This window comes from Manis pentadactyla, chromosome 9 (genome assembly GCF_030020395.1).
Source record: "Manis pentadactyla isolate mManPen7 chromosome 9, mManPen7.hap1, whole genome shotgun sequence".
Classification (NCBI taxonomy): Eukaryota; Metazoa; Chordata; class Mammalia; order Pholidota; family Manidae; genus Manis; species Manis pentadactyla.
In genome coordinates this window covers 49826285-49853702 of record NC_080027.1, presented here as the reverse complement: position 1 = coordinate 49853702, position 27418 = coordinate 49826285, and the positions used below count along the sequence as shown (strand labels likewise).

Sequence of the window (27418 nt, the reverse complement as noted above, 5' to 3'; positions counted from 1 at the left end):
CCTAACATAACAATAATTAAATTAAATGGAAATTGTCTAAATACCATGACCTAATTATATGCTGTTTATAAGAAACTCATTTCAGATTTAAAAGTATTGTTTATAGAAGTTTTATTTATAATAGCCAAAAACTGGAGGCAGGGAGGGAACAAAATGTCCTACAATATGTGAATGGCTAAACAAACTGTGGTACAAATATACCATGGAATACTACTCAACAATAAAAAGGAACGAACTGTTGATACATATAATTTAAATGGGTCTCAAGAGAATTATGTTGAATGGGGAAAACAACAATCTCATATAGTCATATACTGTCTGATTCTATCTATATAATATTCTCAAAGTGATGAGGCTACGGAAATAGAGAAAAAATTATTGGTTGCCAGGGGTTAGAGATAGTCGGGGTAAGGGATTGGGTGTGACTACAAAGAGGTAGCATGAAAAACAAACTAAATGTCCATCAGCTAGTGAACAAACTGGTGTTCAACAGATAAACAAATTCTGCTATATCCGTACAATAGTATACCACTCGAAACAAAAGGAATGAAATGTTAATATACACAATATGGATGAATCTTGAAGTCAGTATGATCTGTGAAAAAAGCCAGGTAAATCTCATCACAAGGAGAAATTATTTTTTTCTTTCAAAGATAAACCTACTTTGGCAATCATTTCACAAAATAATTTGTATATCAAACCATCATGCTGTACACCTTAAATTTATACAGTGTTGTATGTCAGTTATTTCTCAGTAAAACTGGAAAAATAAGCTGGGTTAAAAAAAACTACTTATGATCCAATTTCATTTACAGGAAATTCTACAAAAAGCAAAACCATAGTGATAGAAAACAAATCAGTGGTTGCCTGGGACCAGTGGTCAGGGAGAGGATGGACTCGGAAGGGGCATGAGCAATTTTTAGTCATTTTGGGAATGAAGGAACTATTCTGTATGCTGATTGTGGTGGTGGTCATACAAAACATACAATGACCCAAACTAATCAGCCTGTATGTTTAAAATAAGGACATTTTATTACTTGTTTAAAATAGGGAAATTATATTTCAATGAATCTGAAAAAAAGTTTTAATTAGTCAGCCCATCATCTCAGCAAACTGAAATTCCAGAAAAAGAAAACAGCAGTTATCTAGTTTCTCCAGAGAAAAATTTGTCAGACTTGTGCGCAGAGACTATACATAAGCCTGGCTGCCTGCTTTCTGGAAGTAGGGCAGGAGATAGGTCCAGTTAAGTTCCCGGATTTTTACCTTTTCAGTGCTGTTTTCAACCTCAAACCTCATCACTGACCCACTTGTGCCTAGTGTTCCCAAGTTCAGAGCTTATCAAGTTTGGTTTTTCCAGAGAACAAACCTCTAATTTCTTGTTTACAAGGAAGTAATCACATGACTGCATGGTGTAGGACAGGACCCAGGGGGTCACCACAGCCTCTATAGACTTACAACTAGTCCTCATTTTTAGCCCCCATTTCCCTTCAGTGGTTGTTACTGAGCACTGAGCCTCTGAGTACAAAGCCTTCCTGGGTTTACAAGGCAAACTGTTACCTTCTCAAATCATTTTCATCCTGTAGGCACCCCAGTGTAGCTTCTCATCTTCAGTCATTTACTGCTATTCTTCCTTCCATTTTCCATCTTACAAAAATTTCCTTAATATTCTTGGCCTGCTCCCATTCTTCCCAACTCCTTTTGGGTGTAACCTTTTCAAAATTCCTTTCCTTTAACTGAGGGAGAGTTGCAGGGGGGCTGAGTTTCTGTAGCTGAATTTGGATTAAGGTGAATGCACTATTAAATGTATTAAATATCCACATTCAACTTGCAGAATTCTGCACACCCAAACATTAGAGTCAGCAAAAGAATCCACTCACAATCAGTAAGAGATGGGAGGTTCTCATATAGACATACTGTCCTCACAGATGGGAACATCATTGTTTCCCAAGTATATAATAGTTATTACTTGGAATGTAATGCTTATATTTTATTATCGGGGGTGGGGAAAGGTGATTGGGAGTGGGAGCAGTCAAGAATGTTGGAAAGTTACCTGTATTCTGTGAGTGTGTAAACGAAGCAATTTGACATAAACTAAAAAAACTAAACTATAGATTATATTCTTGTTATCTTTGCAATACATTACAATAGATGATAAAACTATGTAATGGTGTTAAGTAAAGCAACTTGGGGTATATATTTAATTTCTTGTAACTTTTTATCTCAAATGAGTTAAAATACAAATGTTCCTTATAAACCAGTTCTGAAATTGAAAAACAGAAGTTGACTTCTAATGAAAGCTCAATTATTTGTAGGTGAATGCTTTACAAACTGCAGAAAATCATACTGTTCAGGCTCTAAAAATCCATTTAGTATGATTTCAAATCTGGTGTTCCATGTTAAAAAATATTTTATTAAAACATAAATTTTTAAATTTGCCTGAACTCTCTTTTGACTTAGTACCCTCACACTTAATACCTTGAGTGCAGACAAGTCATGGCAAAGCAAAGCAAGCATATGATCTTAATCGCAGTATTTACAGGGTGCTTGGCTATGATAGGTATCAGCTTTGGTGAAGCAAATTATTTTGTGCTGCAAAGGGATTGTTTATTCATTCAACAACAGAAGATTGTAGAAGACTATAGTTAACAAATAGTGCTTTTGACTCTTGCTGACTTAATTATAAGGTAGTATTTCATCATCTCCTACATACTGGATTTAGGCATTTTAAAATGCCTTCTTTGAATACCTTTCAAGTGAGCACTAGTCCTCTACATGACTGTGGCTCTTGCCAGACAATTTGAATTAGTGCTGTCCTCAGTCTCTCAGGGACACAAAACAGAGCCAGGCCCAACAATATTAAAAATAATAATAAATGCAGAATTACGCAGTGGCAAGCGAAACTCCCAGGTGGAATGTGTTCCCTGCTTATTAACCATTTCTAACATGCTGAATGCCAAAAGGCAGTCGGTGGAAATGTGCCTAGACTTGCCCATTAGTACTAATAGAGTTACAAAGAAAACAGATGAAGCACTGATCTTAAATTAGAACTGCCTCATCATATAAAAAGCCATTGTTTATGCCAGTATATCCAGGTGTCAGATGAATTATAAATGCAAGATCACAGTTTCATAATAGCAACATCTGGCAGATTTTTTGTTGCTTCTAAAAGAAATTGGCTTAGCTCAAATAATAACATTACAGGATGCTTCCTTTTCTTAAAATAGTTGAACCAAATTGAAAAGGGAAATACATCCAAAATACAAAAATGAAAATTTTACCTAAACTGTTTTTAAAATACAATACTAAGAGAAAAAAATATGTATAATATGAGTGAAAACATGAAGTATAAGAAAACCTCTCCTTTATTTCAGCTTTAAATCTTTGAATACATCTTAGAACATTTTCATTATTTCCTACTTTGAGAAAAACAAGCAACAGTTTTAACTGCCTTTGAAGTTTATTCAAATTGTAAACTGACTCACTCTGGTCTGGCTTTGTGATACCATTCTCCTAACAGTTACCCCTAGGCCAGCACTATGCTAGGTCCTATTCCAAAGAGAAAAGCTACTTTGCTTTTAAAGGTAAGAGCTTTCCTTGTAAGCACATGTGTGAGGAACTAAGCTGCCCTCACACAGGTTGGTTACTCTAAAACGTATCTATTAATATTGACAAAATAACTACAGGTAATGGATTGATTCATGGCATGAGAGTTTCTGGTGTCTGCCATTCAACTAAAAACTACAAAATCGACATAATCCAAGCTGTTTTAAAACAAAACAATTTTGCATTAAAACTTTTAATATTTGAGCCCATAAAATAAGTCTGAGTTTGCATATCAGTCTCATTTAGTAATATTTGATCTATAACAAATTATTTTACCTCTCTGTGCTTCAGTTTCTTTCTACAGTTGACACTTGAACAACATAGGGGTTGAGGTGCTGACCCCCACACACAGTCAAAATATCTGCATGTAACTTTTGACTCCCCAAAAACTTAATTACTAATAGCCTACTGTTGACCAGAGCTTTGCCCGTAACATAAATGGTCAGTTAACACATATTTTATATGTTATATGTACTATATACTACATTCTTACAATCAAGTAAGCTAGGGGAAAAAAGTTTTCTCAAATTGTAGCAAATCTCCAAAAAATTTACTAATACATTTATTGAAAAAAATCTACATATAAGTGTACCTGCACAGTTCAAGCTCATTGATGTTCAGGCATCAACTATATGTGTGTATGTATGTGTATATGTGTGCATGTGCATATGTATATACATATAGCGGAAGGATTAAAAATCTTTTGTACAGTGATTGGCACAGTAGAAGGTGCACAATTAATATTTGTTGAATCTTAAAATGTGAAATAACAAAAACTAATATTAGCTACCTATTTTTCTGTGGTATATCATACCCACAGTTTTTCAGATATTGATACCATTCTACATAGGATCTCTTATAATTTAGCATTCGTAGTTCCTGAAAACAAAATCCAGTTTTACCTTACTATATTTTATTACCAAAAAGTTGATCATTCCTGAGATTTGAGTCATAGTTTATTTTTATGGCCTTTAAATTTTACAAAGTACTTAATGGCACATGGGCAAAAAATAAGAGCCTATAAATTCATGTTTCTCCAAATTCTGTTTCAAATTCTCTTCCTATGAATAAGTGAAATTGGCAGGTTTCACTCCATAATGAAAAACAAAACTAAAATGCCTCACACAGCTTGGTCTTTTAAATCTGTTTGTTTCTTTATCTTCGTCAAAATAAATACAAAATTATTTTGAACAACAGAATCCAGATGATGCATGAGAAAGGCCTAAAACTCAATTCATCAGCATATTTTGGGAAACACTCATATAGAATTAATTTACAGGCTGAGATGCCTATCATTCCCAATTCTACATAATACAGTAGGGTTAAATTTATTTTAAATAGACTAGCCGTGGGGCCCCAAAAATCTTGTGGCCAACAATAAAGAAAATTAATGAAACCAAAAACTCTTCTTTGAACAGATCGGCAGAATTGATCAACTTTAGCCCAACTGATCAAAGAAAGAAGACACACATTACCAATATTGGAAATGAGAAAGATGCCATCAATACAGATTCTACAGATATTGAAAGGTCCCACAGGGGAATATTATGAACAATTTCCCACCAATAAAATCAAGAATTTAATGAAATGGACAAATTCCTTGAAAGACAGAAACTACCACACTCACTCAAGAAGAAACACATAACTTAAATAAGCCTATGGCTATTAAGGAAATTGAAATTATGATTAAAATCTTTACACATTGAAAACTTCAGGCCCAGGTGGCTTCACTGGTAAATTCTACCAGGTACTTAAGGAAGAAATAATAGCAGTTACAGAAGTCTTCCAGGAAATTGAAGCAAACTCAATCTGAGTTTCCCATCTCAAACTGAGGCCAGCATTACCCTGGCCTCACAAAAACAGTAAAAGAAAACTAGAAATCAGTATCCCTGATGATCATGGATTCTAATTTTCTAAACAAAATATAGCAAATCAAATCCAATAGTATATTTAGAAGATAACATGCTACAATCAAGTGAGGTGTATCTCAGGAATGCATGGTTGTTTTCATATTTAAAATCAATCAGTTTAATTCACCATATTAAGAAACCAAAAAAGAAAAACCATATGGTCATCTCAGTAGGCACAAAAAAAAGCATTTGACAAAATATAACATCCATTCCTTGTAAAAATTCTCAGGAAATCAAGGATAGAAGGAAACTTCCTCAAACCATATATAGTATCTATTTTTTTTAAAGCCTACAGCTAACATCATAGTTAATAGTGAAAGACTGAATGCTTTCCCCCTAAAATCAGTAACAAGACATATATACCACTTCTATCCAACGTTGTACTAAAGGCTCTAGCCATGTAATAAGACAAGAAAGTAATAATAATAAAGACAGCCATATTAGAAAGGAAGAAGTAAAACTTTCTTTATTCATAAACAAATAATTATCTATGGAATCTACAAAAAAAAAAAAGCTTCCAGAATAAGTGAGTTTATCAGTAAGGCTGCAGTATACATAATCAATATACAAAAATCAGTTGTATTTCTGCATGAATCATTGGAAAATTAACATTTAAAATCATTACCATGTACAATAGTATCAACATGAAAGAAATATAATAAAATCTGTTAAAGACCTGGACCCTGAAAACTATACAACATTACTGAGAGAAACTAAGGACCTAGGTAAATCAAGAGCTACCTCTCATTCATGGGTCAGAAGACTCAATATCATTGAAATGTTAGTCGCCTCAAATTGATCTAAAGATTCAATGCAGTCACAATCAAATTCCTAGGAGACTATTGTGCAGAAATTGGCAAGCTAATTCTAATCAATATTGAAATGCAAAGGATCTGGAATAGCCAAAACAAACGTAAAAAAAAATTGGAGAACTAGCACTATCTGATTTTATTATAAAACTGTATTTATCAAGACAGTATAATAATGGGTATAAAGGTAAAGAGATCAGTGGAACAGAATAGAGTCCAGAAATAGTTCTAAACATATGTGCTCTAAGGACACTGGATTTTCAGTGAAGATACAAAAGCAATCAGTAAAGAAAGGATAGTCTCTTCAACAAATCATGCCAGACGATTGGATTTCCATTAAAAATAATAATAACTTTGATCCATACCTACCACCAATGTATAAATTAATTTAAAGGGAATCATAGACATAAATGTAAGACCTAATACTATAAAACTTCTAGAAGAAAATATAGGATTAAATCTTTGTGACCTTGGGCTAGTCAAGTATATCATAGATTCAGATAGCAAAACATGATTCATAAAAGAAGAAATTGATAAATCACACTGTCAAAATTTAATGCTTTTGTTCTTCAAAAAGCACTGCTAATAAAATGAAAAGACAAATCACAGAGTGGGAGAAAGTAGTTGTAAATCATATATCTGTTAAAGGACTTGTATCCAGAATATGTAAAGAATTCTCAAAACTCAATAAAAAGAAAATAACCTATTTTTTACAGGCAAAACATTTGTACTGACTTCACCAAAGATGGCAAATAAGCACATGAAATGACACTTGACACCATTTGTCATTAGGAAATGCAAATTAAAACCACAGTGATAACTACATACCTATTTTAATGGCTGAAATATTTTAAACTGACTACCCCAAATGTTGATGAAGATGTGGCACTCTTTAACACTGCTAGTGGGAATATAAAATTGTACCACCATTTGGGAAAGCAGTTTTACCATTTCTTAAAAAATTAAACATATCTACCTACCATACAATTCAGCATTCAATTCCTAGGCAGTTACACAGGGAAATGAAAGCTTAGGCCCACACAAAGACTTGTACATAACTGTTCATAGCAGCTTTATATGTATAACTAAAAATCTAGAAGCAACCCAACAGATGAGTGATAAACAAATTGAGGTATCCCAATGGAATACTATTTAGCTATAGGAAGGAATTAACTACTGGTAGCCCAACAACATGGATACATCTCAAATAATTGTGAAAGAAAGCATACCAAAAAAAGAGTACATACGTATGATTCCATTTACATAAATTTCTAGTAAATGCAAGTTAATCTGTAGTGACAAAAAGTATGTCAGTGGCTGCTTAGAGAAGAGCGTAAGGAGGAGGCAAAAGGGGCACCGGGAAACCATTGAGAGTTATGGATGGTATGTTCATTACCTTGATTGTGGTGATGGTTTCACAGGTGTAAAGACATGTCAAAACTTACCAAGTTGTACAGTTCAAATATGTGTGGCTTAATATATGTCAAGTACACCTCACCAAAACTGTTAAAAAAAACTGTTGTGGCTAACAAACCTGTAAACCCTCACCATTCCCCCACCATAAGTCCTTAGAGGAAGTCTCTTTGACCTGATCCCATTTCTTCTGTTAAAACAATACTTGACAGAAGGAGGAGGAAGCATGTAGATTGTGCCTTTTGGAGACCACAGTGGTACAGTAGCAGATGAATCTAGGCATCCCATTGACAAGGTGGAAAAGAAGCCAGTGAGCTGGACAAACACTGAGTCCCTGCCATGTAGCACTAAATGAGGAAAGTGTAATTTTTCTTCTTTATTGGAAATCTAACCACCAGATTTTCTCTTGTGAATACAGTCAGGTCTTCATTTCTCATTATGGTAAAAAGACGTTTCAGAAAACAGAATTGAGAGCCTAGAAATAAACCCACACATATATGGAAATTAATTTACAACCAAGGAGCCAAGAACATACAATGGAGAAAGGACAGTCTTAAACTGCTTAGAGAAGAGGGTAAGGAGGAGGCAAAAGGGGCACCAGGAAACCATTGCTAAAAGATATGTTGCTTGTTGCTTAAACTGTTGCTAAAGAGTAAGAAAACAAATTGCTCAGCATCTTCTCTTCTGCTTCCAATAGACCTGACTATTAACCCCAGCTTGGAATCAGATTGTTCTTCAGTCCCAAGCAGTAGCAACTTCAGGTGCCATTGTGGTACACAGATGCAGGGACACACACACACACACACACACACACACACTAGTGCCCCCAAGCACTCACACTGGGACACACACACACACACACACACACACACACACACGTGCCCCCAAGCACTCACACTGATGCTCTCTATGCATCAATTCCAGTTCAAGCAGGGTGAGTGCCAGAGGCCTTGGAGAAGTATCCAACCTTTCTAGCAGCATAATTGTAGAGTGCAGGATTTGTGGTGAGCCAGTTGCTCAGTACAGTGCGCTGGGAAAGCATTTTTCCATTTGTTGAGTTTTGCTTCTAGTCCTACCATATGTTATCCCTGAAATACGATCTGCCTGGAAGTTCAACTTAAGGTCATACTCATTATTATTTCCATTCTCCTTTACCTCAAAGTGGGTCTTCAAAATTATATACCTAAGCATATTAAGTATCAGAATAATCAAGGAAAGATACAGGTATGTATGAGGTGAGTGGTTTCTATGGAGAATAGTCACTGAAATAGTTTGTTATTCTGGAGCTTTGTTTAATAAATTTTTTTAAGAATTTTTAGAACCAATTGTGGACTGGGTCAGTGGAAATAGCCCTGAACTCTTCCTGCTCTGGCAACAGTGAGCCTGAGGGCTGGCCTGTGACTACCCAGGTTTACTCCAGGGGCTACTGGGCTAAAGCAGTTCATGGAGCTCATCCCACCAGAGCCCACTGATGACCTCTCCTCCCTGAGGCCCAAAGACAGTGGAGTTACGCTCTCCTGGTCCTTTCCCGTCTGTCATCCGCAATCTAGGTCTCCCCTTCTCTGTCCCACATGCAGTGGCACCTTGGGGTGGTGCTGTTGATTCTGAACCAGTGGGTCAGACTAGAGAGCTTACCGCTCTAAAACCCTGGAATGTGGCCCAGAGCCTCCCTGTTCAGAGCCCTGTCACAGCTGTCCCATGGGAAACCCCGTCTTGTGGAAACCCAATGCAAGCCCACTGAGGAGAGAGAACTGTCCTTCAATAAGTTTTCCCAAAATCTATTTTTTTTTGTATTTGTGTTGAACTAAATTAGTTCAATTAAAAGGCCAATAAAAAAATATAAGAAAAGAACCTTTAATCATCACAGGAAACTAGGTTTGATAAACTTTGAAAAATCAATGATATCCAGATCAAGACTTTAAATTCCGCATTGATCTATTGGGCAATAACATATTACATGCACGCCTGCTCAGTTTGGCTGACCAAGTGTGGCCGTTTAATTGCCAAATTAAATGTGGAGAGGAAAGCTGGCTTTTAGCCTGCCTGCAGTGTTTATTTAAAACAGCTTTCAACAAGTGTAATTATGATTAGAACTTATCTCAACCAAACAAAATTCTCCAACTGGCGATGAGAGATTGTTTGAGCAATGTAGAGGTGATATTGCCAGGTGGATTGGAGAGTGTCACAAGGTCCTCAGCCTACCTTCTGCCAACGTAAGATGGTTCCATAGAGTCTGCCATAGCTCAGCGACGGTACCAAGCTCTACCTTGCTCCCTCCCTCCTATATCATTCCTTCATCCTTCTTCCTATGTCCAGTGACCTCGCTGCCTACTGATGATAAATCACGGTTAAAAGGCATAAGTTCCTCCCCTTTCCCTTGGCACTTGAACATATCTTTCTTTTTATTCTTCTGTTCCTCCTCATCTCCAAGTCTGTTCCCTGTTTCTGAGCCCTTAGCCTCATTCATTCTTGCTTTCCCAGAACATTACTCTCTTAGTTATCAGCTCTTTTTTCACAATTTGTCCTTTCTTTATTGACTCTGTCTGCACCACCTTCTCTTCTCATTCCTTTTACTGCTAAACTTGCCTAGTAAAATTTTTCATGTTGTATTGCACACTATTACACCACAAGTGCCTAGAAAACAAGAACCATAACTTATAATAATTTCTGTCAAGTTCCTAGTGCAGAATAAAGCAACGAATGGGGCACAAACCTTGGGGCCTAACAAGCCAGGGTCAAATATGAGCTCCCTAGTTACTGTTAAATAACCTTGAGTAAGTTACTTATCTTGCTTGTCCTCAGCCTCTTCATTTGTAAAGGGGGGATAGTAATGCCTGTCTTGAGAGGATCTGAGTAGGTAATTTTTCCAAAGAAGACATACAAATGGCCAACATGTACTTAGAAAGGAGCTCAACATCACTAGTTATTAGGGAAATCAAATCAAAACTGAAATGAGTTAATCATCTCATGGATGGCTATTAACAAAATGACAGGAGGGAACAGGTGTTGGTGAAGATGTGGAGAAAAGGGGACACTTGTGCGCAGTTGGTAGGAATGTAAGTTGGAAATTTACCACTGTTGGAATTGGAAAATTAGCCACTATGGGAAACAGAAAGGAAGTTCATCAAAAAATTAAAATAGAAACGTCTATGATCCAACAATCCTATTTCCTGGTATATGTCCGAGAGAATCAAAGAAATCATTATCTCAAAGAGATGTCTGTACCTCCATGTTCACTGCAGCATTATTCACAATAGCCACGATGTGGAAATAACCTAAGTGTCCATCTAGAAATGAATAGAGAAAATGTATATATGTAAATGAATGTTTTCCAGCCATGAGTAAAAAGGAAACCCTGACATTTGCAATAACATGGTGGATCTCAGGGACATTGCGCTAAGTGAAGTAAGTCAGAGAAAGATAAATATTGTTTGGTCTTACTTAATACATGAAATCTAAGAAAGGCCAAACTCATAGAAACAGAGTGGTAGTTGCCAGGGACTGGAGCCTGGGGGAAATGGGGAGGTGTTGGTCAAGGGCTACAAACTTACAATTATAAGAGTTTTGTAGATGCAGTGTACAGCATGGTGACTATAGTTAGCAATGCTGTATTATATACTTGGAAATTGCTAAGAGAGTAGATCTTAAAAGGTAAAACAAAATGGGCAGAGGAATGAAAAAAGTAATTATGTGAGATGATGCAAGTGTCAACCCTCCTGTGGTAATCATTGCACAGTGGGTGTGTGTCAGATCATCATGGTGTATAACTTAAATATACACAATGTTATATGTCGGTTATATCTCAATCAAGTTCCTCAAAAATACCTACATTGTAACATTATGCAGATTAAATGAGGTTATGTTTATAAAACCCCTAGCATGGTGTCTGGCACATTGTAGGTGCCCAGAAAGGCTGAATCCCTTCCCACCTCCATTCGTAGTAGGGATTCGATTGATTGAATGACCAAAACGGTCTCCATATTCCAGGCCAGCTTTCAGCGGCACCCATGCCCGTGAATCTCTGTCAGGTCCGATTCTCACTCTTTCCTCTGCCTTGTGTGTTTCAGGTTTACAACCAGTATCCGACTGAATTTGAATTCAATCTCTACTACTTAAAGTTCTTAGCTTTCCACTATGTATCTAATCGATTTAAAACGTTTCTCCTGGATTCAGACTATGAAAGATTAGAGCATGGTACGTGTTTGCATGCCCTTGTTCCATCTTTTTGTTAGTTGTGTGTGTTTTTAATTAAAAACCCTGATAAAAAAACTACCCCCCAGTGTGGCAAGGCACCTTTAGGGTTTTACCCTGAACTACAAAACTAGAATGGATAGGAACGAGTGCCCAGATTCTGAGATGGGTGCTGTTTCAGCTCGCTCTTAGGAACTGTAAATGGTCATCCCTGTAGCACTTTTGTAAAGTTAAGTCTGCTTACTGTTTTAATATCTCAAAATGTTATCACTGTTTGAAGAGAAACGTTTGACTCATCCCTGGTGAGCTCTGGTAGGAAACGTGCTTGCCCTTGGGAGCAGTTTGAATAGCAGTCAAGGCCATGGGCTCTGGTGCAAACCAGGGCTAAATTCCAGCACTTACCAGTTGAGCACTTTGGACAGGTTAGGTACCTCTCTCAAGTTTCCTCAGTTTCCTCATCTTTAAAAGGAGGACAAGAGCACCCACCCTTTGAGCCATGATGATCACATGAGGAAATATTTGTAAATTTCTTAGCACAGTTGCTAGCACATAGTAGCAATCAGGAAATTTTAGACTCCCTATCATTGTTATATCATTATATGTATATATATATATATATAATGTATATACATATGAATATCATTGTATGTTATATTTTAATAGCAGTAATAAAGAGTAGATTCTGAAAGTCAGTCAGCCACTATGAAAACACTCCCCAAAGGGACTTTGCACAGATTTTGCACATTTACTTTTGTTATAGCCAGAGGGGAAGAGATGATACAAATTTTTTGTTAAGAAGACATGCAAATTCAGTATATGTACCTGAATATTCATAAAGAGAACTCTTTTAGTGGCTGAAAATATTTACTGATGTTCTCAGTTTAAATATTAAGTCAGGAAATACTGCTATCCAGGACATGCTATTAAAATTGTCTAGTATGATATTTCATACTTTGGTAAGAGAAGCAGCCCTGGTGAGACCATTTTCCTTCCTGTTTATACTTCCAGACCTTTGTTGACTCATAGAATTGTCATTCCACACATCATCATCAGAAACCTTAATTTCTTAAACACCCATGTGTTGGGAAGACATTAAGTAGAGCTGGCTACATTGGACACTGTAGTGTCTTGGAGAACTTTTTAAATCACTAATATCTGGAACCCATCTTCACAGATTCTGATTTCATTGATCTGAGGCGAGAGCTAGGCACTGGGATTCCGTAAAGCCCTTGATTTTCTAATGTGTGTGGCCAAGATTGAGAACTACTGCCCTGGACTTTGCAGTTAAAAGGTAGAGAAGAAACATTAATTAGTCTCAGAGGCCCCTCATATTATAGGATTTTGTGCAGCCTTGGGCTTGAGACATTCTTTTCTGATAAACTAGTAAAATGTTTGCTGAATTTTGACTGAGTCATTTCACTCAAAGCAGGACAGCACTGCTAGGAGAGGCACCCTTCCTGGCCTTTTAAAGGAGTACCTCCCGCGTCACCTTAATATGTCTTCCTCTTCATTAAAAACAAAGCAGTTCATGTGAGTAACACATTGACTGGAGACTACAAAGATAGACCCAGAAAATTCATGAAGTTCCCCCCACCAAAAATTTGACTTTTGTTTTTAGTCACCAAGGATCAGACCACACCCTTTTGTCATCCAGAGTGTCTGTGACCATGAGTTGTGGTATATAAACTACTAAACAAGAAAACACTTTAATGGCTTCATAATAAACAGCCAACGACATAAAAAGGAAATATAAAATCATGTTTTTAGCTGAGTTTCATCACATCAACTCCTAAGTTCTTCTATTTTTTCTTGAAAAATGTGTAGAATGTCTCTTGGCACGGCCTTCGATGAATCTAGGTGCAGATGTGGAATGTAGATTGGCAGAGGGCCGTGGCGCCCTGCTAAATGCTTGGAGAAACCTTAGCAAGTGTTTTTGCCCCACTTGGATTTGTTTCCATATAACTAGGAAGTTTTCCTATCTTTAGCTTTGCACGTACATGGCTGATTTAGAGCCGTAATAAATATTCCACTTTTCATCTGCTGCATATACCAGACTTTTAGACAAACTGTTGACTTATTTGACTTTTGTTTTGTTGATTGTTTTGGATTTACAGGAACTTTATTTGATGATAAAGGAGATAAGCATGCCAAAAAAGGAATTTGCATTTGGGAGTGTATTGATAGAATGCACAAGAGAAGTCCCATTTTCTTTAATTATTTATATTCACCAGTGGAAGTAGAGGTACAGTAAGAAAACATTTATGTTTCATTTTCTGAATATTTTGTGTTAGAGTTTTCCTTACTTTAAGTGTATATAAGCTGTGTAAGCTTTTTATAAACATTTGACTAGGTTTCATACCAGAAGCTATTTAAAGGTTTGATACACTATGGGTTTGGGTTATGATGGAATGGAAACTGTTCACCAAATTCTTGATTACAAAAATTAGGAGGGGGCCCCCAAAACCTAGAAGGGATAACTTCAAGAAAGTCAAAGCAAAGCAACGTTCCCCAAAAAGAAAGAACAAACAAAACTTGAGACTTCAACTGGTCATCTAAGCTGAAAAATCTGAAATACTTTAGAAAGGAATTCCCTAGGTCCATTTGTGCCAAAGCACCGAAGAACCCCTATGGGAAGCAAGGATGTTTGGAGCCGAGCCCAAGAAGGATGGCATCTCAGGGACGACCATGCTCTGCCATGCACATCTATATGAAGTAGACTCTGGGGTGGAGCAGACCGGTTTCCTAAGCACTAACACCTTACCCAAGGGCAAGAAGGCCTGGCCAGGGGCTCATGTGTTAGGACTCCACTCTGGCCTGTCTCTAGCTGCCCCTCCTCTTGAGGTGATATTTGAACCTCCATTCATACTCTTTTCCTGGACCCTAAAAATGTTAGGGGCTGGCCTGCCTGTAAGTTTGGGATACTTTGGGGTCAAAATGAAACTATATTTCAGAATTTTCTTTAAACAGGCCCTGAAGCCCAATGTCAATGTCTCCAGCCTCAAGAAGTGGGATTACTATATAGAGGAGACCCTTTCCACAGGGCCTTCATATGACTGGGTGATGCTGACCCTCAAGCAGTCGCCCTCAGAGGCCCCTGAGGCGGCTGGAATTGCTGGGCCCCAGAGCCAGAGGAGAACGGTGTGGCCCTGCTATGATGACGTCAGCTGCACGCAGCCCGACGCGCTCACCAGCCTTTTCACTGTAAGTCAGCCGTGTGTGGACACACATCTAAGCCAGCAGGGCAGGCCCTGGAAGCACATGAGGCATCAGGAACTAGGTCCACAAACTTGCAGTCTTTCCTCATTGGGCTGGCGTTACAGGTAGCACTGCAGGAGTGCAATGAGGAACCGGCATTGCTCCCAAGCATCAGTGCGGGACCAGGCACAGAGCTGCTAGGAAAGAATCTAAATGAAAGAGAGTTTTCTGGCATTATAAGGAAGCATCAAGTGAATGGAGCAATTTGCAGCTTCCCAACTGTCTAAGCTGCACAAGCAGCCTGAGTCAGGTCTGTGTTATGGCTTTTGTGGGTGCTTTGCTTCCTCTGGGCAGAAGTGTGGGTAGTTGACGGCCTGATGGGAGTACTGCCAACTGTCTTCTCCAAGGAACAGTCTGGGGAGAAGCCATCCTGGCAGTAGCCACGCTGATGAAAGCAGCAGCCCTCGGGAAGGGGTTGAAGCTCTGATATGAGCCAGCAGTTCCCGAAGGGTCTTCTCCACCGGCTCTCTGTGCTTCAGTGAGAGCGCTGTCAGAGGCGGCTGCTCTGTCCCAGCTTCCCTGTCCCAAGGAAATCCATTCCTCAGGCATTTCTGGGTTCATTCTTTCCATATCCGGTTTGAGTCATCACAGTTGAGGGGTTTCCTCTGTCAAGGACAGACTTCTCATCTACCTCAGCTAGTACAGTTTGGACGCCGGCCCAACCTTTTGCTGTGGCCATCAGATTTCCTATGAGCTGGCCAAGGGTGCAGGTGGTTGGGATAATACTTCACCTCTCTATTTAAGCCATTCTGTGCAAAAGGCGTGGAAGCACATGAGGCCTACAAATCTTCCTTTGCTGCAGCGCGTCCCACCGGCTAGAGTTCCTGCCGCTGTTCCTGGCCTAGGAGCCCTGTGTCTACTGCTGTCTAGCTGCCCTCTGGCCATGCTGTTCCTCTGTGCCCAGAACAGAAGAGATGTAGCTCTGCGGCACATCCTGGTTTCTATGGATAGTTATCTGTTTTCTTTTAATTACTTCGCAGGAAATTGAAAGATTGGAGCATAAATTGAACCAAACCCCTGAGAAGTGGCAGCAGCTGTGGGAAAGGGTAACCGTGGATCTTAAAGAGGAGCACAGAGCAGACCGTGTGAGTTGGCAAAGCCCTTTGAGGAGCTTCTTCTGAGCTTTTTGAGGGTGTTAGGTCAGGTGGGGCCCACTACCACAGGTCACCCAGTGGGTTTATGGCCAAAGGGAAGGGAGGGGTCATGCCCTAGGGTCCAGGGCAGCAAGCTCCAAAGGACTGAGTGCTTCCTGAGGGGCTCCCTTTACCACAGTGACATAATACTTAACATTTTAGGGCCCTAAATCCAGGGGAAATTACTGGGTTCTTCTCTATCTCAGTGCCCCTGTGGTTTCAGCTGATCTTCTGCCACATGAAGGAAGAAGGGAATGCCAAGACCATGTTCGCTCCAGAGAAATAATCCAAGAAAATGAAATATTTTAAAATGAGAAAATACACTACTTTCTGTTGCCCACACCCCCTTTCCTGTTTGTGAATTAAGAAACACTTGTCATCAAAATATTTTAAAACCAAATACCCTATTTTCTGCTTCTTACAACCCCTTTTTCTGTTTCTGATTTAAGGAACTTTTATCAAGCATGTAATATGTGCAAGGGACTGTGCTAGCATCACCCTGTTTAACCCACGGGGAGGGGGTGGTGTCCCACCTCACAGCTGAGGGGAAGGCATGGAAATCACACAGCTGGTATTGGTGGACCCACCAGTCAAACCCACATCGGGTCGGCTCCACATGCAGCAGAAGGGGAGTTGGGAGGACTCTGGTCAATAATACAGAACCCAGGAGTATTCTAAAGAACACTGCAGGAAACAGGAAAGGTCCTCAGGCTCAGAGGTCAGGGAGGCCTCAGGAGAAAGGAGGGCAGAAGACAGCCTTTGGCCTGGCAAGGAGGGGTTCTCCAGGCGCTCTCTCCTGCCTTCGGATGGCTGTTCAGGAGCTGTTATCATACAGGCCATGGGCAGGTCTTACTGCTTTTCTCACTGCTTTTATTTTCTCAGAAAAATTAAATAGTTAAAATATCTTCTTGATTTTTTTTCTGATTATGAAAGTGAAATACATTTATTCCTTTAAATAAGACACTACACAGAAAGTTATAAAATAGAAGACAAAACTCACCCACAATTTATAAACTGGAAATAAACCACTACGATGTCAAATTTGTTTAAGCATTCTGAACACATATATAAAAGGGATTTACTACACACACTATTTTAAAACCTGCTTTTTTTTTACTGTGAGGCATACATGTCCTTCCAGTGATATATTTGTCACTATATAGATCAGCATTTTAATAGCCAGCTAGAATTCCATTGTATGGAATTACCTTTTTTTAAATAGACCCCTAATGATAGATATTTAGGTTGTTTCCAGGTTTTTACTCTTATAAACAACTCCAGGATAAACATCTTTGTACATTTATTTTGCTTATTAGTCCACTTTTTCCTTGAGATAAATGTTTGGATATGGAAATATTCAATCAGTTGCCAAAAGTGTAAAGCTCTCCTAGCTCTGTCTTTTGCAGCCCCAAAGACACCCCTCAGGCTCCCCAGGAATTGTGTCTACCAACCTGCCTTCCTATCAGAAGAGGTCTCTGCTGCACCTCCCGGACAGCAGCCTGGGGGAGGAGCAGAGCGCCAGCATCTCCCCCTCCAACGGAGTGGACCGGAGGGCAGCCACGCTGTACAGCCAGTACACATCCAGGAATGATGAGAACAGGTGGGTGTGCTGAGGCCCACTGGGTGTGCGGAAAAGACTCTCCCCACCTAAGGCGATCCCACAGGCCCTTTAATAAGCTAGGCCTATGCAGTACAGCATTCTGTAAACTTAAAATGGACTTGCTTTACTTCTCTCCTTGTTTGTGCTTTAAAAGCATTAGGTGGTTCTTTGAAGAGGAAAAACCAAAAATCACAACTAAAATAATGCCAAAAGGTTGTAGGTATTTGTGCTTGAGTCCTGATTGTCATTATCTCCTATCTGCCAGGTCTTTTGAGGGAATGTGTATTAGTTGACATTATCTCAGTGGTGAACATCAGAAATCCAGCTCACGCTAGCTCAGGCAGGAAGGAATGTACTTCCACAGACTGGGGAGGCCAAGGATGGGCCAGTTTCTCACACAGTATCTTCAGGCTTCTGCTCCTGGCCCTGCTTTCTCCTATGGGTTGTGGCAATCCTAGCATGGCGCAGAAGGTGACCACCAGAGCTCCAAGCCTCACACGTTTGGTAATTCCAGCAGAAAGAGGGTCTTTCTCCAGAGGTCTAGTAGAAAAATTCCAGAGAGAACTCTGATCAGCCTTTGTGGAATCAGCTGGGGGAGACAGGCCTGACGGACAAAGCAGGCATTCCCTTGGGGGCACCTTTCGGTGGAGGTGTTCTTACAGCACTTTTTAAACAAAAAATCAAAGTTAATTGCCCTGTCTTCATGTTTTCTAGGTCCTTTGAGGGAACGCTTTACAAAAGAGGGGCTTTGCTGAAAGGTTGGAAACCCCGTTGGTTCGTTTTGGACGTAACAAAGCATCAGGTAATGCTGTCAGTCTGCAGAAGTCACCTCTTCAGGCGACGCTCGGCCCCTGGCTGCCGTGTGCCTCCACAGACAGACACGGGCCTCTCCTGTGCTTCCTGGGGGCTCCTCCCAGGGCCCAGCATGTCCCTGAGCAAGGGCAGAAGCATTGAGAGAAGTTCCAACGTGGCTCTGCCAGTATATGCAGGCAGAGACGGCGACCGTTGAGCCCAGAGCACTGAGAGCAATGGAACTCTGCTGATGAATGCCCCAGTATCTCCGCTGCCTGCTCTTAAGACCCAGGCCAGGAAAGGACGTGCAGTTTTCCGTGCATCACTACCACATGCACACACAGAGCCTGCGCCTGGGAGCACTCCCCAGAACACAGGCTCCCTTCATCTTTGCAGCGTGAAACATCCATTCCAGGATGAGGGCATTAATTTATTCAACAAATATTTATTGAAAACTTTCTCTGTGCCCATCACTGTACTGGTTACTAAAGAAGCCATCATTATGTCCTCAAAGATGCAAGCAACAGAGGAGGGAGGGAGCCTCAAACTAGATAGAAGGAATGTGCCCCCCCAAACTGGGAACTCCCAGGGGCAAGTACCAACCTGGACCTCACTGATTATGCTTAAGTCCTTAGCTGGTGCTGCAGCAGCCTGCAGCCCTTAGCGTCATAGCCCTTGCCCCAGCGACCTGATCTCAGGGAAGCAGTCCCACCCAGACCTCCAGCCCCCCTGCGCCTTTCACTGGTGACAGTCACATGGCCTCCCATGCTCCGACTGCAGCCTCACTCTGCCTGGGACTGACCAGTCAGCCTGCCGGCAGAGGGGTGCACATTTGGCGCTCCATGCATTCATCTCTAAAACGGAGTCTGTTGAGAAAGATGAACTGTTACCCATGCCCAGCGCTCTGGTCAGACCTGCTGTCTAGATGAGGGCTTTATCTGGGAACTGCCTTTCCCTCTGCACAAAGCATTTCATAAAGGTTACACAGAGTCTTTGTGGAAGAATACAAAGAATTTATTTATAAGTATGCAATGGAAGCCTTTCCAAGAGGCTGTACTTGAACAATGTCTCTGAAATCATAGCGCCTACACTGTGGAGAAAGTTCCATTAAACCACTAAATATAACTTGGGAAAATGTCATAATTTTAATGTAATTGACAATTACATCAAATTACACTTGCATTCTTACCAATCTTTTGGATTTCTTTAACGTGAAAGGTATACAGTCTTTCCATTTAGCCTATTTATACCATCCCTGAAGGGAGAGACAGAATAATCTGAGGCAAGAACAGCTGTGATGAAGGCACCAGCCTCACTCCCACCGTGTAACTTAGGGAGCGATATCCACTCCTGGCACAGAGGAACCACTCAATCGAATGTTGAGCTATTTATTATGTTTTTCAGAAATCATTTTATATCTGCATGCTATTTGGCAACTTGCTTTTTTTATATATCTTGAACTTATTTTCCTGCCAGACCATATTTTCTTACCAGTTCATATAGATCTTTCTTATCATTTTTGAAAAGCTGTATACCATATTATTGGTGTACCATCATTTAATTAACCAACACCCCATTGAAAGACAGACACATCTTTTCATTTTTTAGCTGATGGGAACAGGGCTGAAGGAAACCTCTTTATACATGTATCTTTGCATGCTTCTGGGAGTGTTTCTGTAGGATGAATTCCTACAGGTGGGAAAGGTGTATCAATCATCATGAACATTTTAAGTTTTAGCTGATATTGCCAAATTGTTCTCCAAATAGTTTCTACCAAATTATATTTCCACTAACAGGTTTTGAGAGGACCAAGTGCCTTACATTCAATCTAAATATTACCAGCCATTTTTAATGTTTCTTAATCAAATCACAAAGCTCATTGATTTCATTTACTGTTTTTGATTGGTGAGGTTGCTCATCTCCTCAGATGTTTATAGGTCATTTGTATGTCTTCTGTGACATGCCTGGTGAGATCATTTGAACATTTCTCTTCTAGATGGTTTATCTTTTTCTTATCAATTTCTAGTAATTCTGCACAGTCTGAATATTAACCTCTTTTCTATGTCACATATGTTTTACAGTTGTTAGTTCACATTTAGTTTTTTTTAATATGTAGCCCATTTGTTTGTTCAAATTTCAAAAAAAACAGGTCTTCCTCCTTTCTCCCAGGCACCTAGTTCCTCCTAGAAGCAATCAGTGTTTCATTTCTTGTCTATTCTTTCAGGCATAATTTAGCAAGATACAGAGGAAAGCATAACAATACATTTGGAAAAGCCACACTGTTTTCCCTTCCTGTGTCTCTTACATCCCATCTGTATCCTTTTGGTTCCAGCTGCGATACTACGACTCAGGCGAGGACACAAGTTGTAAAGGCCACATTGATCTGGCTGAGGTGGAAATGGTCGTCCCTGCCGGCCCCAGCATGGGGGCTCCAAAGCACACGAGTGACAAGGCTTTCTTTGATGTAAGTTGATCTTACTTGTCTTTTCCTGTCTCTTGCTGCGCATGATTCCTTACAGTCCATCCACCTGTGAGAATTACGGGGTCTCAGAGCAGTTGGTGGTGACTACAGATGAGGCACAGATCCCCTGGCTTTGGAAATTGCTACAGAACTTGAACTCAGTACTGTTGATCCCTAACTGTCCATATGTCTCAGAAAGGCTGTACATTGCTTTGCTCAAAGGACTCTTAAAAAGGTGTTCAATCACACGTGGAAGCAGATTAACTCCTTGTTAGTTATTTCACTCACCACCAACTGTCAAGAACAGATGCTGCTTCCCTTTGTATCCACTGGTCTTCATGCATGACCTTCCAGAAAAACTGTCCACAGTCACACATGATGACTGTCTAACGTCTTCAGCAGCCCTTAGATGGGCCACGTGACAGGGGACTTACCCAGTCCCCCGAGCCAAGCAGAGCTTCATAAAGAGCACAGGTCATACTCTAGGGCCCTGCTCGGACCACGAGGCCATTTCCCTGACTGGATTTCTAGTATGGCCACAACTGAAGAGCTAGAGAAGGGAATGGAAAAGGAACACAAAAGCCAACTTCTTCATGGCAAGCATGAATGTCAGGCTTCCTTGAGGAGCACGGGAGCTTCGTTGGCACCTTTACTGCATTGGTGCAGCGTGTGGGAGAGGCCAGAGGGAGGCTACAGCTATGGCTGACCCTCCTCCTTGGTCAAGGAAGGCCCCATGAAGATGCAAAGTAAGGCTCTCCTAGTGTGTCTCCTTTTTCTGCCAGTAGCCGCCTAGTAGCATCCCATATGACTCTGGGGACTTAGGAGAGTAAAGCGACTATAAAGGTGATGACAGTATGGCAGTGGAGGGGAGAGAACATACAGAGGTCCAGAGGCAGCACTGCAAGAGAAGGTCCTGGGGACTGAGTCACACATTTGCCCAAAGCCATGGCACAGCCCTGCCCTTCATCCCTGGTTCTCTTCATTTGGTTTTGTAGCTCAAGACCAGCAAACGTGTGTATAACTTCTGTGCCCAGGATGGACAGAGTGCCCAGCAGTGGATGGACAGGATCCAGAGCTGCATCTCTGATGCCTGATGCTCACAGTCAACCCAAGCAGAAAAGGGAAGAGGGACTCATGCTGCCAGATACAGAAAAGCTCATGAGTCCTCAAGAAGCTGACAGCTTCCTGCTCAGTTCTGATGAGTTATCCCAGGCCTGAGGCCCTCCTGCCCAGGCATGCCCAGTCCCCTCTTTCCACAGTTGCTGTGTCTGCTTAGCCTGAGTGCCACAGGTCTGGTCAATTGCTCCAGGCACTCTCTGTGTCTTGCACTAAATTGTTCTAACAGGGTCTTAGTGGTAAGGGATCAGAAGAATGCTTCCTGAGCCAACAGTCATCTACCCCTAGGCAGAATGGCTGCCACCCACTTGGGTCCTGCTTCATGAAAGCTAGATCCTCTTTGTTCTCCAAGGTCATCATATTCTCGGAGAGCTTTCTGGCAAGCAAAAATCAAAACCCTCCAAGATGATCTTTCATTCGGCATAGAATAGCTTTCCCAACAGGGGCCCCTACTCTGACTGCCTGACCTTGGAGATACTCAGCCCTCTGGTGCTGCCAAAAGGTGCTTCGTAATCCCTTCTCGGCCACTGGGGTTCACAGCAAGAACATGGGTGCTCAGTGTTGAGCAAAGGGGGAGCACCCAGGAGTTCCTGATGGGAAAAGATTGTCCAGGGAATGATGCAATAATGACCAGGCCAATGCAGGAAAATACTGTTTCCAAAACACTGAATTTTCAAGGCCAAAGGTGCCCTGAGGATCCAGCACTTTGTGTCCCCTTGTATTCTTCTGCTCCCTGACAGCTTCTTACACGAAATAACATGCAAAAGGCTGAGTGCACTAACCCACAAAACAAACATTTGCACTGAACTCCTCATGAAATGAATACGTTGGAGAGACAGAAGCCAGCTGTTCATGGCCACACAGCACCTGTGCCAAGGGCCGTGGACACCACAGTCACACTATGTCAAGATCAGATCCCCACACAGCACTTCTGCACATGGATAGTAAGAACTGTCTCCAGATTTTCTTTACTTTTGATAACCTTGTGTTTGTTCAGCTTAACCTCTGAGGACTGCTGTTTGTTCCCGGCGAACAGAAGCAGCATCTCTGCTACAGTCAGCGCAGCAGCTGGGGTCTAGGGGGCTAGTTCATTGCATTTGCTTTGAAATGTTAATATGTTAAATACCAAACTAATATTTCAAAAATGTGTATATATGATTTCTATATCCTTGTTTTTCAGATAGTCTGCTTATAATTTAATATAAAATTAACTGATTTCATTCATAAGATTTCAGTAATTAAATGGTTTGGTTCCCTTTTTAAAAAAAACACTTTGTCTTTGTAGATTAAAAGTAAGTCAGATTTCAAATTTAAAATTACACACTAGGAAATAGAACTGTGTTATATAAGAAATTATGTAAGAAATTGGGGGAGAATAAGATGAAGGATTTTTTCTATCATTTTCATTTTATAAATTGCCACCTGTGAAAATGGGTTTTGCACATTATTTGTATTTTTTATTTGTATATGAAATAATTTTTTGTACTTTGTAAAATATGGAGCCCATTGTAACTTCAGCTATTTGAGACTGTACACAGTGCTTCTTTTGTAACTGGATTCTTTTAACTTTCATGAAGGCGTCATGCCTTACATTCACTAATCACCTTGAATTAAATTTATTTCATAAGAAAAAGCATCCGTCATTTACTGTGAAATAAAGTTCATTATGCAGCTCTAGCACTTATAAGGCAGCATTCGGGTGTATAAACACTGGCCTAAAAGTGCACAGGTAGAACCTGCGTATTCCATGCCTTCGTTCCATCAGTGTCCCCACTGCCCTTTGCTTAGAAAGTAACCAGGGACGTGGACATAGTGCCTGAGCTCCTGGGATCAGGACAGACTGCTGCAGGATTTAGGTAAGAGACCTGGGGCCTCCGCTCCCGCCCTGTGCCTCTAATGAACTATGTGATGTTGGATAAGTCCTTTACCTCTTCTGGGTCACAGTTTTACTCCCTAGAGTAGTGCTAATTTATGAGAATTTTAGGAGCAATTGAACCCTAGTTGGGTAGCAGGTTTTTCTGCTTCATGAAATTGTTAAACAGCACAAATGAAAGGATCAGTGATTTCAGTTCTAGACAACACTTCTCCAGGTAAGCCCTTGGAGTTGACCACAGCTGTATCTTGGAGACTTTAGCTACATCGACATAGAGCCAACAGAATGCAGGTTCTTATCTCAAGGCTGAACCTCTAAGTCTGTTGATATCCAGGAGTCCTCTCTATGCCAGGCATACAGGGCCCCCAAGAATCACAGGGGCTCAAGGTGAGCCTTCAGTTTTCCTCAGTCTATTACTGGGCTAATGTGATCTAGACGAGCTGTCGGGCCTTTGTTGGGCCCAGGCCTTTCTTCTTGATGGCTGGTGGAGAGACCTGCCTGCTCGCCCCTGCTGTATGCCTGAGATGCAATCAAGAGGGAAACAGCTGGGGTTGAGCACAACAGTATCTGGATGCCCTTCATTCCTTGAGTCTCAACTGTGCGGGGAGAAGGGCCTTGGATTCCAAGGAAGACCGACTGGGGCCTGACGCCCTGCAGAAGGGCCCCTCATTCCCTGTGGTCCAGGGACAAAACCTTTCCATGTCTGGACTCTTGAAAATGCAGACCCAAGGGAGCAATTAGTGCAGGTCCCACTCCCCACACCCTTTGGCCCAAGTTCTTCATTTTTGCTTCCCAAACTCCTTGCCATAGTGGTCCCCACTCCAGAGCTAGAGCTTAAACTGTTGTTGGCATGACAGCTTTGCTTCCCAATGGAAATGACATTCCTAGATGTTTTGTCAGGAGTTCTTTTAAGAATTGTTACATTAACTCCATCATCCCTTAAGAATTTCTGAACAGTCTCAGACTGATAACCAAAAATGCCCTCAGCAATGGCAACTGGAGGTATGAATCAAGCAAAGAATAAAGCAGTTCTGATGAAGATCTGGGGCTCAGAGAAGCGCTGCCAAGTGGATGCATAATATGAACCACGTACGTATCTTTTTTAAAAAGTGAGAAGTAATAAATGAAGGTGATAACATTTTATTTTTAATATGCTTTAACCCAATATATCAAAAATGTTTCAACATATCAATTCAAAAAAATAATAATGAAAAATTTTATATTCTTCGTTCGTACTGAATCCTGAAGACCCAGTGTGTATATTTTACAATCACAGCACATCTCAGTTTGGACTAGCGTGTTATGTTTCTGACACCACTTCTCATACCAAATGCATGTCACTATTGCACCCCACATCTCCCGTTCTCCCACACCAACTGGGTGTCCAGTAATTTGTGCAGTTCTGACACTGACCCCACAGGTTAGGGGCTCAGTCCCCCATAGGACTGCCATTCCGAGTCCTAGAGGCCACCCATGCTCCTGACTGACCACCTATAATTCCCTCTTCAGGTTCACCAGTTCTCTAGAAGAACTCACAGACCTCAGAAAAACACTCTTCTTATGTTTACAGGTTTATTATAAAGCATACAGCTCAACACAGCGAAACGGAAGAGAGACGCAGGGTAAGGCGTGCGAGATGGGGGTGAAGCAGAGCTTCCACGCCCTCTGGACGTGCCACCCTCCCCGCCCTTCAATGGGATCTCCGACTGGGAGGCTCTGCAAACCTTTTTCAAGCATTTCTATAACCCACTCTGCTGCCCTCTCCCCTCCCTAGAGGCTGAAAGCTCCCCCACTATTCATGTGTTTGATTTTTCTGGTGACCAGCCCCAATCCTGAAGCTATCTAGGGGCCCCACACTGAGACACTGCAGTTGTGTAAGCACAGGTGTACTCAGAGGGGCTTGTTATGGAAACAAAAGACAGTCCTATCACTCATGAATTCTAAGGGTTTTAGGAGTTCTATGCCAGGAACACAGGACAAAGACTGAATTTTTTTCTATTGTAGCACTACTAGCCACATTTCCAGTGCTGCCATACTAGACATGCTGATTCAGAGCAAGTAGCTTGCTCACAGCAGACCCTGCAGTGCAAAGAGATGGGAGGCAAGACACCTGGGTGCTGGCTGTGTTCTAATTTACAATGTGACCTGAACCAGAGCCTTAACTTTACTGGGTGTTGACCTACAAAATGAAGGGCCCAGGTGATCTGTAATTTTGTGATACCGTTTACTTTGTGCAAAGACTGAGGTTCCAAACTGAGATGTAAAGGGTTTACTGAAAAAGACCAAATCATCTAAATCTGCGTTTCTGCGATTGTAATGCACATAGGACTCATCTTGTCAAAATGAAGAATCTGCTGGGACAGAACGTGACACTCGGTACCTGAGCTCCCAGGTGATGACGAAGCTACTTGTGCAAGGACCACACCTGGAGTAACAGGGATGTGTTAATCCCACTCCTCAGCACAGCAGACGCCAAATGGGAAGGAAAGCAGGGGAGGCCCGGAGAGCCAGAGTAGCACGATGCAGGTGTGATGCTTGTGAAAGAGACGGGGAAGTGGAAGGAAGGAAAGGCGGTGGAAGAGACAGACAGCAGTGCAGGTGTATGGGAGTTAAGGCGGAAGTCCTCAAGCCATCAGCAGTCATCAAGAACGGCCCCTGCCTGGGATCCCTGCCACTCTCGGTCGCTGGCAGCAGCCATGGGAAACGTGGTCTTAGCACAAACTCTGGTGGATTTCAGAATGCAGCAGCTGGGGCCAACAGCCACTTACAGTCTCTGCAGCAAGGTACCCGAGAGGCCTTTCTGGGGTTGTCACAGCCTACCCCTTGTGCCGCACAGATCTGCCTCTCCCCCAGGTTCAGAGAGCAGGGCCTCCCTCGAGCCTCTATTCCTAAGGGAAACTCAGAAGAGAGAAGAAATAGGGAGGTTGTAGGACTTGCTACAGCCCCTGTCAACGCAGTTACTCCCATCCTGCCTGGCGCCCTCAACAGCCTCGGCAGATGTTACCTCGTGGTGTCACCCAATCTTCGTTCCAGTGGGTAGAGGGGGCCTGAATACCTGGTAATCAATCCCTTCTCCAGTTAGGGTGCTACACATGTCCCTTCTCAATTACATGGGGGTTAGGGAGGCGCTGGTGCGTCTTCTGGGCACATGCACACCTTCCTGCCCCCATTATGTAGAAGCAGCCCTGCATCCTCTGCCTCTGGGCCAAGTGCCACTGCTGGTCCCCGGACACGGGCACCCTGCCTTTGGATCAGGAGTCTG

General features: G+C 41.4%; 1 protein-coding gene across 3 annotated transcripts in view; it reads left to right on the top strand.

Moving 5' to 3' along the window:
- The window catches only part of SBF2 (SET binding factor 2), a 558284-nt gene extending 534368 nt beyond the window's left edge, over positions 1 to 23916 (top strand). For all 3 annotated transcript variants that reach the window (XM_057507357.1, XM_057507356.1, XM_057507359.1), the window contains 8 exons: positions 11803 to 11929; positions 14041 to 14168; positions 14894 to 15127; positions 16162 to 16266; positions 17721 to 17914; positions 18629 to 18716; positions 21039 to 21170; positions 22163 to 23916. In XM_057507357.1, the coding sequence (XP_057363340.1) occupies positions 11803 to 11929; positions 14041 to 14168; positions 14894 to 15127; positions 16162 to 16266; positions 17721 to 17914; positions 18629 to 18716; positions 21039 to 21170; positions 22163 to 22261 (1107 nt within the window). In that variant the 3' untranslated portion in view covers positions 22262 to 23916. The remainder of the gene's footprint in view (positions 1 to 11802; positions 11930 to 14040; positions 14169 to 14893; positions 15128 to 16161; positions 16267 to 17720; positions 17915 to 18628; positions 18717 to 21038; positions 21171 to 22162) is intronic.
- The last annotated feature ends 3502 nt before the right edge of the window (positions 23917 to 27418 follow it).